This window comes from Neofelis nebulosa, chromosome 17, assembly GCF_028018385.1.
Source record: "Neofelis nebulosa isolate mNeoNeb1 chromosome 17, mNeoNeb1.pri, whole genome shotgun sequence".
In the NCBI taxonomy this organism is placed as follows: Eukaryota; Metazoa; Chordata; class Mammalia; order Carnivora; family Felidae; genus Neofelis; species Neofelis nebulosa.
Window position 1 is genome coordinate 3,457,499 of NC_080798.1, and position 12,994 is coordinate 3,470,492.

The 12,994-nt window shown below is 56.3% G+C and overlaps 1 protein-coding gene across 2 annotated transcripts; it reads left to right on the forward strand.

The window, feature by feature from the left end:
- Positions 1–269: 269 nt before the first annotated feature.
- RDH13 (retinol dehydrogenase 13) lies at positions 270–12,582 on the forward strand. 2 transcript variants are annotated; one of them, XR_009255741.1, is made up of 8 exons: positions 270–468; positions 2,801–2,919; positions 4,466–4,621; positions 7,164–7,268; positions 8,190–8,402; positions 9,233–9,334; positions 10,599–10,997; positions 11,118–12,582. XR_009255741.1 is itself a non-coding variant. In XM_058706942.1 (7 exons), the coding sequence occupies exons 1-7, from the start codon at positions 404–406 to the stop codon at positions 10,823–10,825; spliced, it is 987 nt and encodes a 328-aa protein (XP_058562925.1). In that variant the 5' UTR covers positions 270–403; the 3' UTR covers positions 10,826–12,582. The 2 variants fall into 2 exon arrangements, 1 of the variants encoding a protein (XP_058562925.1); XM_058706942.1 differs by having other exon boundaries at positions 10,599–12,582.
- The last annotated feature ends 412 nt before the right edge of the window (positions 12,583–12,994 follow it).

The following is a 12,994-nucleotide window of genomic DNA, read 5'->3' on the forward strand; positions in this document are numbered from 1 at the left end:
GGAAGCGGTGGCAGAAACCGCAGCAGCAGGATCGTAACCCTCGTGTTACAGAAGAACCCCGCCGCGCCTGGTAGCTGAGCAAATTTGACTTCATTGGACCCGCGCACTGGCCCAGCCCCTCATGCCCCGCCCCTAGGCCACGGCCACGGCCACGCCCACCGCCCCGGAAACTACCATTCCCAGCCGCAGCGGCGCCAGGGCCCATTCTCATAGGTCCCGCCTTGGAAGCCCCGCCCCTGGAAGCCCCGCTCCCGAGACGCCCCCGCCTCTTCCCGGAAGTCTGAGTCCCAGACGGCCTGGCCTTCCCCACGTGGGTCGCGGCCTGAGCGGTCCCAGGGGCGACCCAGCGGCGGGTCTGGGGGAGGGAGGGGGGCTCCGCGTCCGACCCCCGCTCCTACCCGGCATGAACCGCTACCTCCTGCCGCTCTCCGTGCTGGGCACGGTGGCGGGTGGCGCCGTGCTGCTCCGGTGAGTGCGCTCTGCTGGTGGGCCGCCGGCAGCCGCGAGGGGGGAAGGCTGGGGAGAGGTTGCTTGGTGGTCGCCGGCCTAGGACTCCTCCAGCTCACCCGACCAGCCCCGCCCCCAGACAGTGTTGGGGGGCAAACCTAGGTAGGCCCCCGTGGGCAGGTCACAGCCCAAGGTCACTCCGAGGAAGGGGCGGATCCGGGCCCTTGTGAACCTGCTGGTCTAATTGCTTCCGTACTTGTCATCGATTATTGAATCCGTCCTGCGGACACTTATTGAATGGTCTCCGTAGTCATGTGCTGGCCCTGGTGCAAGGAAAATGTGTGCCACCTTAAGCTCTCTTATCCGAAATCGGAGACGCAAACTGAATTGCCCAACACAGTGCATGACCAGATTGAACTGCATGGATTATATACTTGTCTCTCCTGGGCGAACTCACTAAAAAACCCCACAGAAAACCCAGCCAACCCAGTATTCCATAGCAGCACTGCCTCGGAGAGCTTTCGGCGCTGATGGAAGTGTTTTATATTTGTGCTGTTCGTTATGATAGATAGCACTTAAAGTATAGTTGCATCGTGCCTGTAATTAACAATATGGTGTTATATTGTACACTCAAGAACTTATTAAGAGGGTGGAAATCACTTGAGTGTTCTTACCGCAATTAAAAAGAAAAGAATTAGTAATATATAATTCCTTTTTTTCAGAGAGAGGGAGAGAGAGGGGGTCGAAGTGAGCAAGGGGCAGAGAGAGAGAGAGAAGCAGGGCTCACCCAAAGTGGGGCTCGTGTTCATCCCAAGAGGGCCTGGAGCCCATGCCATGCGGGCGGGGACTCAAACTCACAAACTATGAGATCATGATCTGAGCTGAAGTCAGATGCTTAATGATCGAGCCACCTAGGTGCCCAGCAATATGTAATTAAAAAAAAAAAAAAAAGGCTTGTTTATTTTTGAGAGGGAGAGGTGCAGGAGTAGGGGAGGGGCAGCGGGAAGGAGAGAGGACCCTAAGCAGGCTCCGCGCTCAGCACAGAGCCAGTGGAGGGGCTTGATCTCAAGACTGTGAGATCAGGACCAGAGCCAAAATTGAGTCGGACGCTCAACTGACTGAGCCACCCAGGCGCCCCAGCAATATATCATTTTATTACAGTTACACAATACAAGAGATTGGCTGGGAGGCCTGAAAGTGATTGGAAAAGTATGGCTATTTATTCTTCATTATTTTTAAAAAGTTTATTTGTTTAAGTAATTGCTACACCCAACGTGGGGCTTGAATTCAAGACCCCAAGATCAAGAGTCGCTTGCTTTTCCAACTGAGCCAGCCTGGCGCCCCTATTTTTTTTTTTTTTTAATGTTTTTTAATCTTTATTTTTGAGAGACAGGGTGCGAGCAGGGGAGGGGCAGAGAGAGACGGGAGACACAGAATCCGAAGCAGGCTCCAGGCTCCGAGCTGTCAGCACAGAGCCCGACGTGGGGCTCGAACCCACGAACCGTGAGATCATGACCTGAGCCAGAGTCGGACGCTCAACCCATTGAGCCACCTGGGTGCCCCAGAGGTGCCCTTATTTTTAATTTAAATAAAAACTTAGCCCCAGGTGGCTGGTGGTTTCCGTCTTATACAGCTCCCTTCTCTCATTGTTTGGCCAGTCCCCCACTGGTGACATTCAGTTGTTTCCAGTATTTGGCTTCTGTGGGATATGGGTAAAGAATAAGGGTCCCCCCTGCCCCCCAAAGATGGGCACGTCCTAATGCTCAGAGCCTGGGAATATGGTCCTTTACCTGTCAAAGGGGACTCTGCAGATGCCATTGAGTCAAGGACCTTGAGATGGGGGGGTTGTCCAGGTGGGTCCACCGCAATCACAATGGTCCTTCCGAGTCAGGGACTTGAAGACGCTGTACGGCTGACTTTGGGGACAGGAGGGGCCAGGAGCCAGTGGGCACCTCTAGAAGCTGGAAGAGGCATGGACCGGCCTCTCCCCTAGAGCCTCTGGAAGGAACACAGCTCTGCCAACACCCTGCCCTTATCCCAGTGAGACCTGTTTCGGACGCCTGCCTGCAGAGCCCTAGATCCAGCAGAGTTTAAACCCCCCGAGCTTGTGGTGACTGGTTCCAGCGGCCACAGGAAACGAACACAGCGGGTCTTCATGAAGTACTGATTGTCGTAGAGGCTCCCCTACACCTGGCCCTGCTGAGCCCTTTCTTTACCTGTGACGTCACAGTGGCCCCCTTGCAGTCACCAGATGTCCTTTTCGTCTTTCGGTTTGGGGAACACAAGCTCATGTCGGCACCTGCAGCAAAGGGTGCAGATGGACAGAACTGACTACGTGGCTTCTCGCTTTCAGAGACTATGTTGCCGGAGGGTCCTGTCCCAGCAAGGCCACCATTCTCGGGAAGACCGTCATTGTGACCGGCGCCAACACGGGCATCGGGAAGCAGACCGCCTTGGAGCTGGCCAAAAGAGGTGAGGCCCCAGCGGGCACCTGCTTTCTCTGCCCGAGGCTTGAGGTGTGAGGTCTGGTGCTGGAGGGTTTGCATTCCTGGGGGACGCTAAGGCCATCTGGTTGTCCAGGTCCAAAATCACGTCGGCTTAGGCCGGAAGGGTTCTCCTCTCTGAACGCGGTGAAGGAGACTCTGGGTCTCCGAGGAGGCTGTGGACACCCCGCAGTTTCTGGTGTTGGCTTTTCTCTTGGTGCCGGCCTTGAGCTCCCTTACGATAGTTGACTCCGTCCTGATGGCTGGCTTGGGGCCTGGGTCAGAGGCTGGGGGTGAGGATCTGGCTTCAGGCTCTTCCAGGCTTACTGGTCAGGCGTTTTGTAGGAGGCCCCTCGATCTGGGTCCGGTCAGTTTTTCTCCTGGTCGGACTGGGGTCCTGGCGGACTTCCGGGTGGGAGGACTGCCCTGCTCAGCACGTGAAGGTCTCCTTCCAAGTTACAATTAGTGGACTTCCTGTCAGGTCAGGCACCGGAAAAGGAGGAGTCAAGGATTTGCGTCTGAGCTGCTGGAGGACCAGAGCCACCGCTGGTGGGGGCCGGAAGGCTGTGGCGGGGGAGGCTTGAGGGCTGCGGGAGATTGCAAACTTTCTGTGGGCTTGACGGGTTGGGGTGGCTGGGGAATGGGTCCTGGCGGGCCAGGCCAGAGTGGGGTCTACCCCTGTCCACCCCTGAGGTGAGAGCGGTGGGGGCCGTGATGGGCAGCCCCCCTGGCCCTGGGGTTTCCCCAAGAAGGGGGCACGTGCTCCCCCCAGGAGAGGGTGGACACACCCACCGTGGTCCTGAGGTCCCCAGGCAGCAGAGGATGAACGGATCCACGTCCCATGAGTTCCCTTGTGGAGCGTGTGAGGGACAGCGGGGCCCAGTGGTGGGCAGGTAAGCCACACACATCCACGCGGTCCGCACCGTGGCTGCTTGTCCTTCTTCAATCCCTGGTTCTTGTCATTTTTCTAATTTTTTTTTTTTATGGCCGTATTGAGATTTAATCCACACAACACACAGGTTACCCACTTATCCTTTTTTTTTTTTTTTTTTTATCTTTATTTATTTTGAGAGGGAGTATGTGTGCACGCGGGGCAGAGAGAGATGGGGAGAGAGAGAATCCCGAGCAGGCTCTGAAGTGTCAGCATAGGGTCTGTTGTGGGGGCTCAAACCCATGAACCGTGACGTGAGATCATCATCTGAGCTGAAATCAAGAGTTGGACACTTAACCGACCGAGCCACTGAGGCGTCCCCCGAGGGGAGGATTTAAAAAATATTCTTTATCTCGGGTGCCTGGGTGGCTCAGTCGGTTGAGCGTCCGACTTTGGCTCAGGTCATGATCTTGAGGTTCGTGAGTTCAATCCCCGCGTCGGGCCCTGTGCTGACAGCTCGGAAACCGCAGCCTGCTTAGGATTCTGTGTCTCCCTCTCTCTGCCCCTCCCCCACTCATGCTCTCTCTCTTTCAAAAATAAATAAACACACACACAAAAAAAAGATTAAAAAAAATATATTCTTGATCCTGTCCTGGGCTTCCAGGAGGCAACATCATTCTGGCCTGTCGGGACATGGAGAAGTGTGAAGCGGCAGCAAGGGACATTCGCAGGGAGACCCTTAATCACCACGTCAGCGCCCGGCACCTGGACTTGGCCTCCCTCAAGTCCATCCGAGAGTTCGCGGCGAAGATCACCGAAGGTAGGAGGGAGGATGCTGGCCTTGAGGGGCGTGGTGGGGTGGCCAGACTTTGAGGAGTGAGTTAAACCAGCCAAGTCCTAGGGCTACCGTGGGGTGTTGGTAGACCGTGGCCCGTGTTTTCGGACAGGGGCAGACGTCTGCGGGTGAAGATGATACGCTTTTTATCTCTTCTGGTCATGTTAACGTATTTTACGTGTCAACCGTTTACGTAAATGGTTGGAAGAACTCAAAAGAGTGATCTTTCTGGATATGCAGACATTGTATGGAGGTCAGATATCAGTGCCTGTAAATAAAGTTTTATTGGCACACAGTCGTGCCCGTTAGTTTACGTATCATCTGTGGCCGCGTTAGTCCCGCGACGGTGGAGTTCAGTAGAGACAGACGGTATGGCCTGCAGAGCCAAAAGTGTTCAGTCTGGTCCTTTACAGGAGAAGCTTGCCCTGTCGGAAAACGAACTCCTTCGGCATCAGATCCCCCAGACGCAGAGGCCCGGATGAGGTTGGAAGTGCGGGGGGGGATGAGGGATGAGTTAGCCTGGTGAAGGGCAATGGTGCCGACTCTCCACGGGTTCCTGAGGCTCCCTGGCTCTCGGGGGTGATGGGTGACACCCAGGACGCAGCGAGGAGTCGGATCCAGGCTCTGTGCGGGGTCCTGTGTGGGGCCACGGCCGCGACGATGGGCACAGGGTACCCGGCCCTCACGCTCTCTTTGCTGGGTGTTTCTTTCTGCACATCCGGGGACTAGGCTGGCATTTTTCTGCACCGCATCACACTCGTGACTCTCTCGTCTTGCTTCCCACCCGATGTCCTCAGAACTGGTTTACGTCCTTATGTTTGGGAACAGGAATGACATTTACGGGAGGAAACGTTCAGAAAGTACAAACGGGGATACAGCCAACCATCTCCCTGCCGCTAGCTCCCAGATGCCTTCTTCGTCAGACGTATTCGGTGCACCCCTTCTTGGGTGTCCTTCTGGAGACTGTGCATTTCTTTTTTTTTTTTTTTTTTTAAATTTTTAATGTTTATTTTTGAGAGAGGGAGACACAGAATCCGAGGCAGGCTCCAGGCTCCAAGCTGTCAGCACAGTGCCGGATGTGGGGCTCGAACCCACAAACCATGAGACCATGATCTGAGCCGAAGTCGGACGCTCGACCCACTGAGCCACCCAGGCGCCCCTGTTGTGCGTTTCTGAAGCAAGCAGATATACATACCTGCCCTGGGCCTTTTTGATATAATCGGAGCATGTCATACATGTGGTGCTTTTTCTCCCCTGTTCTACCCAGCAGGTTCTAGTGTTTTCCCTTTTTAGAGGGGGAAATGAATCAGAGCAAAGCTGTGTGCCTTGGCCAGGGTAGAGCCAGGGGATTTGAACCCTCGTCTGATGGTTCCAGGTAGTTCTGTGCTACCCCATCCACCATCAGATAAAGAACAAAATAGAGGCTGTGTTTACAAGGTGCTGGATAACTAGTCTGTTGTTTCTACTGAACCTAAAAACCACTTTGAGAGTGTTGTGGGTTCCACTGTGTCCCCTCAAAAGAAGATGTGTTGGGATCACAGCCCCCAGGACCTCAGAATGTGACCTTATTTGGAGACAGGGTCTGTACGGAGGTATCCAAGTGAAAGTGAGGGCAGCAGGGTAGACCCTACTCTGGTATGACTGGAGTCCTCGTAGAGAGGGAGGTGAGGACAACAGACAGATGCCGAGGGAAGAGACAGAAGGCGGACAGTTGTTTACGGGCTGGGGAGAGAGCCAGGAACAGATTGTCCCTCACGGTCCTCAAAAGGAGACAATCCTGAGACCCGCTGATCCCGGACTCCCCGCCTCCAGAGCTGGGACGCAGTATGTTTCCGTGGCCCGTTGTTACGCGGCCCTAGCTGACTGATACAGGGAGGAGGGTGCTGTTATTCGTCCCGTTTTACAGACAAGGAAACAGGCCCAGGGAGGGACGGCCGCTTGTGCCTGTGGAGAGGCAGGGCTGGGAATCGGCTGCCTGCTGAGCTGGGATTCCCACGAGTAACCCCCCCAGTTTCAGGCCCCGAGGCCCCTGCAGATGTGGCCTCTTCCCTTTTCAGAAAACGTCTCTGAGCTGCAGGTGGGGCATGTCTGTTTTCAGAATATAGCAACTGGTTTGAGACCGCAGTCTCTTCACGGTTGTGGAGGCCAGAAATCCAGGATCGAGGTGTCAGCAGGGCGGCACTGTTCCTGAGACAGGACAGTCTCTCCTGCGTCTTCCAGCTTCTGGAGGTGGCCCTTGGTCCTCGCAGGTGCATTGCTCAGTCTCTGCCTCCGTCCCCACAGCACATTCCCCCCGCGGGTTGCTGTCTGAGTCCTGTTGGTTTAGGGCCCCAAGATGACCTTATCTTAACTGGATAACTTTTGCAAAGACTGTTTGCAAAATCAGGCTGTGTTCCCAGACTCCAGCTGGGCGTGAATGTCTGGGGGACAATGGTCAGCACAGGGCAGGGGGTGCTGTCCCCCCAGCTGCGCTCGTGCTTCACGCAGGCGTGGGACTGACGCGTTTGCCCTCACCCCTGTCCTCCAGAGAAAGAGCGCGTGCACATCCTGATCAACAACGCGGCTGTGATGCGGTGCCCCCACTGGACCACCGAGGACGGCTTCGAGATGCAGTTTGGCGTTAACCACCTGGGTGAGGCCTCAGGCTGCGGGCTCCGTGGGGTCAACGTCGGCCTGGGATGTGAATGGGATCCTCTGTGGGTCCTCCTCACTCTCAAGGGCAGCTGGGCGGCCGCTTGTGGGGTTACCAGCAGCTCAGGGAGTTGCCTGCTGACAGCCGGGTGCTCTGCCAGTCCTTCAGATCCATCATCCGTCTCGGCCTTTTGACCCCTTGTCTGTCCTCCAGTCTGTCTGTCCTTCAGTTACTCTGTCCACCTGTTGTCACCCTGAATGCAACAGGGGTTCCCTTAGCAAGGGTGAGGAGGAACTAGGTACTGGGCAGGTGCCAGTCACTGGATTAGGGCCCACCCTCATGACCTCATTTTCACTTGATTGCCTCTGCGAAGACCCCTCTCTCCAAATAAGACCACATGCCGAGGTCTTGGAGGGTCATAACTCACGTAACTATCACTCGGTGTCCTATTGGCTGGGGCCCAGTCACATGACCGATGCTGGTGCAAGGAAGCCTGGGAAATGTAGTCCTTCACCGGGCAGCCCTGGGCCAAGCTGAAAATTCTATTGCTGAAGGAGAAATGGAGGAAGGATTTGGGGAGATGGAAGGCAGTCCGTCCCCCAACCGACCTCATAGGATTCGTGCAGAGCTTGATGTTGGGCTGGATCTTTCTTTCCTGCGGGGCCGCCCTGCTCACTATAGGACATTTATTTAGGAGCGTGCCTGGATGGCCTCCACCCACCCGATGGCCAGAGCACCTCTCTCTGCAGTTGTGACGACCACAACCTCTAGGTGTTGCCAGAGGTCCCCTGGGGGATGGATCTGGCCCCTATCCAGAGCCACGGGTTCCTGGGAGGGTCACACAAGGTAATGTTTTCAGTATGGTCCTATGTGCCAGGTAAGAATTCAGGGAAAATTGCCTTTTTGTTGTCCTGCATCCAGGTCACTTTCTCTTGACGAACTTGCTGCTGGACACGCTGAAAGCCTCGGCCCCTTCGCGGATCATCAACCTCTCGTCCTTGGCCCACGTCGCCGGTCACATGGACTTTGATGACTTGAACTGGGAGAAGAGGACGTACGACACTAAATCGGCTTATTGCCAGAGCAAGCTGGCCGTCGTCCTGTTTACCAAGGAGCTGAGCCGGCGGCTGCAGGGTACGTGTGTGGCGAGCCTCGCTGGCCTCTCTCTTCCTCTAGCTCTGCGCCTGGAACAGTCCTCCTGTGATGCTGGGCCCATGGGAGGTCAAGCACGGGTCCCAGAACAGAGCAGGTGGACGCGGGACACGCATGGCACCATGTTCACTGGTGCCCGAAGCAGACGTCCCTGATCCATCGTGGCATTCTCCCCGGCTCCTCCTGCACCGGCACCTAAGCCTTTGGTGCTCTGGGCTAGCGGTCCTCAACCGTGGGTGAGTCGGCACCCCTGGAGACATTCGGCAGTATCTGAAGACCGTTGGGGCAGTGGAGGTGGGGGGAGCGTTGCCGCTGGCATGCAGCCGCCCAGCCTGCCACGGACAGGGTGAAGAACGATCTGACCTCAGCGTCCAGGGGGCCGAAGTCGGAAGGTCCGCCCTGTGCCCTTGCTTCTCAGAGAGCATCCGTGGACCAGCCACGTCCATTCAGCCAGGAGCTGGCTGTAACTAGCCTCTCAGGCCCCACCCCGAGCCACCGCCTCAGATTTCTCAGGGGTTGGGGGTGGGGGTGGAGCCCGGCAGCTGGGGGCTCTCAGGCCCCCCCCGGGGGATTTTCACGTACGTTCAGGTTCGGGAGGCCCTGTTCTAGGCAGTTACGTGACAGAGCTGCTTTGCAAGATGAAACCACTTGCTGTGGAGGTTTCCGAGCAAGGGGGGGGTGATGTGGATTCAAGGGGAGGACGTGGAATGGGATGGCCCTGGAGCCAAGGGCGGGCGGCATCAGCCTTCCAGGTGGGGCGTGAACCTGGTGTCTGCTCACCCGCTCGTCCCTCTCCTTCCCTCTCCCGTCAGGCACGGGTGTGACTGTCAACGCTCTGCACCCCGGCGTGGCCAGGACGGAGCTGGGCAGACACACGGGCATGCACAGCTCTGCCTTCTCCAGCTTCACGCTCGGTAAGTCCCCTTCTGGCCCGCGGGCCCTTAGCCGAACCCCTGCCCGCCCCGCCTGGGGCCCAGCCCCCTTCAGTGTATCAGTCAGACCCTGCAGAGAAACGGAATAAGATATATGCAGATGCTCGGAGAGACCTGTCTTGAGGGATCGGCTCGTGCATTTACGGAGGCTGAGAAGTCCCCGTGATCTGCCCTCTGTCTGCTGGAGGCCCAGGAGAGGTGGTGGTGTATGCCGGTCCAAACCCAGAGGCCTGTCAACCAGGGGAGCCCTGGTGTCAGTCCCAGCCCGAAGGCCCGGGGCCCTGGTGTCTGAGGGCAGGAGACGGATGTCCCAGCTCAAGCAGACAGAGGGCAGAATTGGCTCTTCCTCCAGCTTTTTGTTCCGTTTGCACCTTCAACTAATTGCACGGTGCCCACCCGCCTTGGTGAAGGGCGATCTCTTTACTCCTTCAGAGAGTTACCTCGTGCTCAGAGACTCTCTCCGGGGCTTGGCTCTGCCCCCTCCCTCGTATCTTCCGGGGCACTGAAAACGAATTACTGGTACATGTGGATCCAGCCTGCCACCCTTGGAAATAGCCCCAGGAAACAGGCCAGATCCTGCTCGATGAGAACACCGGGTCTCAGAGAAGGGGACCATGGAGCGGACCCCTGGTTGTGCCTGGGGTGGCTCCAGCTTCACCCCAAATGAGCTTTGCCACCCAGGGAGGCATCCTCCCCTCCCGGAGCCTGTTTCCTTAACGACAAAGCGAGGGCCAAACAGCACGCTCCTCACGGTCGTGAGGATGAGATGGCCCTTAAAAGAACCGGCAGAGGGTCTGACCCAGCTTTAGGCTGAATAATTAGAACTTTAGAGCTAGTCCTGAAAAACATTTCGTGGGTGGGTGCCGGGTATCAAGGATTCTAAGTTGAGGCTGGCACTGGAGACATTTCATAAATAAAAGTTATTTTAAGCAAGAGGAGGTAGGGTGAGGACTCAGAGCTCAAGGAGAGGAGGGAGAGCGCCCGTGTTCTTGGGGAAAGCTGGAGAGGCTTGCTGGGGGAGGCAGCTTTGGGGCTGGTCTCTGGCCCAAAGGTGGCTGGGCAGTGCCGGGGAAGGGAACCCCTGGTGGAGGGAACCTCGGAGGCAAAGGCCTGGAGGTGGGCCGTGTGGGCCTGCGGTCCGACTTCTGGCCTCTGTGGGCCCTGGGCATCGTGGTGGAGGCGTTGGGCTGTTTGTGTCCTCCTCCCAGAACGTGTGTGGACTGAATGCCCTGTGGGCTCCTTGCAGGGCCCATCTTCTGGCTGCTGGTCAAGAGCCCCCAGCTGGCAGCCCAGCCCAGCACGTACCTGGCCGTGGCAGAGGAACTGGAGGGCGTTTCTGGAAAGTACTTTGATGGATTCAAAGAGAAGCCTCCAGCCCCTGAAGCTGAGGATGAGGAGGTAGCCCAGAGGCTTTGGGCTGAAAGTGCCCGCCTGGTGGGCTTGGAGCTGTCTGGTGGTTCCTCTCCTCAGTGAGGGGACAGCCCCTCCCAGAATAACCTTTGGGAGCAGGTGTCAAAAGCATGCGGGAGGCTGAATCACCTTGGATGCAGCAGCCAGACCAAGGCTGGCTGCTCTGTCTGCAGCACCCTCTAGGTGGCAGTGTTTGCCAAGGAATTCTGGCTGCCACGCCTACGTCACCCTCTAGGTGGCAGTGTTGGCCAAGGAATGTTGACTGCCATGCCCACGTCACCGTCTAGGTGGTAGTGTGGACCCCACAGGTCCAAGATCCACCAGTGCTGGCACTCGTGCCCACGGCACCCTCTAGGTGGCAGTGTTGGCCGTGTGAGCCTCAAGACCAAGGTTGTCGTGCGCGCAGCGCCCCCTAGATGGCAGTATTGCTCAAGGACCAATGGCCGATACGTCCACACCATCCGGTAGGGATCCCTCGTGGCTCTTGCCTCCTCTCAGGCACAGTGGACCCGGCTGCAGGTGCACACCTGGCCCATCGGCCGGCAGGGGCACGGGGCCATCAGACACCTGCCTTGTGCATGTCACTGGGAACTGCTGAGGGAGGAATCCGCTCCCTCTGCAGTCGCCGCGGCAGGAGAGCCAATGACGGCCACGGTGCTGAACTGTACACCCCTGGGAAAGCTGTCAGCCGGACAGGATCAAGTTCATGGTTCCCTGCGGGACCGTGCACACCCGCAGTCGCCTGTCCGAGCCTCGGTTTCTCCCACCGTAGAATGTGCAGAATAACTTGACTACCTCCTAGGATGGTATGGTGGTGGGTGAGTTATCGCCCGGCACGGTGAGTGGCAGCTGTGTGTTCCTTGCTGGCACCAAAAAGCTCGGTAATCAAGATACGAATACCTTAACATTAAAAAAATGTGACATTCGAGGTACGTGGGGAGCCCAGGGATGCCATTCCACGTCCACAGAACAGCGAATGATCGTGCCCCAGATGCCAACGATGCCGAGGGAGGGAATGGAAAGGCATTAAAGACGGCCCAAAGCCTTAGAAGTACAGTTAGTTTTCTTTCTGTTACCACATCAGACCACAACAGCTGAAGGGTACGTTTGGGATGAACAGACTCCTGTTGGCACCTTCCAGCACGGACCCCAATGATCCCCACCTCCCCCTGTTCATGTCCTTCTTACCCTCTGAGAGAGGGCTGGACCTAGCTACTCACTTCCAGCAAAAACAATGCAGCCGAGCTGACGGAACAGCCGGTTCTGTGGTCAGGCTACTGATCGGCATCTGTCGTGCTGGCCCTCGCCCTGCCTCGCCGAGAGGAGCTGTGAGCTGTCCTGTGCAGACATCCCAGTGGCCGGGATGGCCAGAGAGGAACTGAGGCCTCAGTGCAGCAATCCAGGGGCAGGTGTGAACACCAGGAGGTGGGAATCATGTTGGGGGGAGCGGTTACCCTAAGAGCCTGTCCACCACAGGGATACACCCCTCCCCCCCACATACATACATATGTGTGCGTGTATCCTCATATAATCTGTATTTCTCCCTGTGGGATCAGGGAAAATACTTCTTTTTTTTATTTTTAAGAAATTTACATCCTGGGCCCCTGGGTGGCTCAGGTGGTTAAGCATCCGACTTCAGCTCAGGTCATGATCTCACGGTTCGTGAATTCAAGCCCCACGTCTGGTTCTGTGCTGACAGCTCAGAGCCTGGAACCTGCTTCGGATTCTGTGCCTCCTCCTCTCTCTACCCCTCCCCCGCTCACACTCTGTCTCTCTCTCTCTCAAAAATAAATAAACATTAAAAAAAATTTAACATCCAAGTTAGTTGACATACAGTGTAATGATTTTCAGGAATAGAATTTAGTGATTCATCACTTACATATAACACCCAGTGCTCATCCCAACCAGTGGTCTTAATGCCCCCTTGCACATTCAGCCCATCCCCCCCTTCCCCAACACCCCTCCAGCAACCCTCAGTTTGTTCTCGGTATTTAAGAGTCCCTTCTGGTGTGTCTCAGGGAAAGTACTTCTGGTAGTCCGGTAGTCTGAGCGTAACCTCAAAACCTCCGGTTCTCCAAATATATGTGTAGGATTTGCCCGGAGGTGACGGTATTCGCTAACATAACCACAGTACAATGACCAAAATCCAGAAAATAATACTGACGATGCTAGGATCTCACATCTAATCTACAGACGTTGAAGTTTTATCAATGGTAATGTCCTTTACAGCGC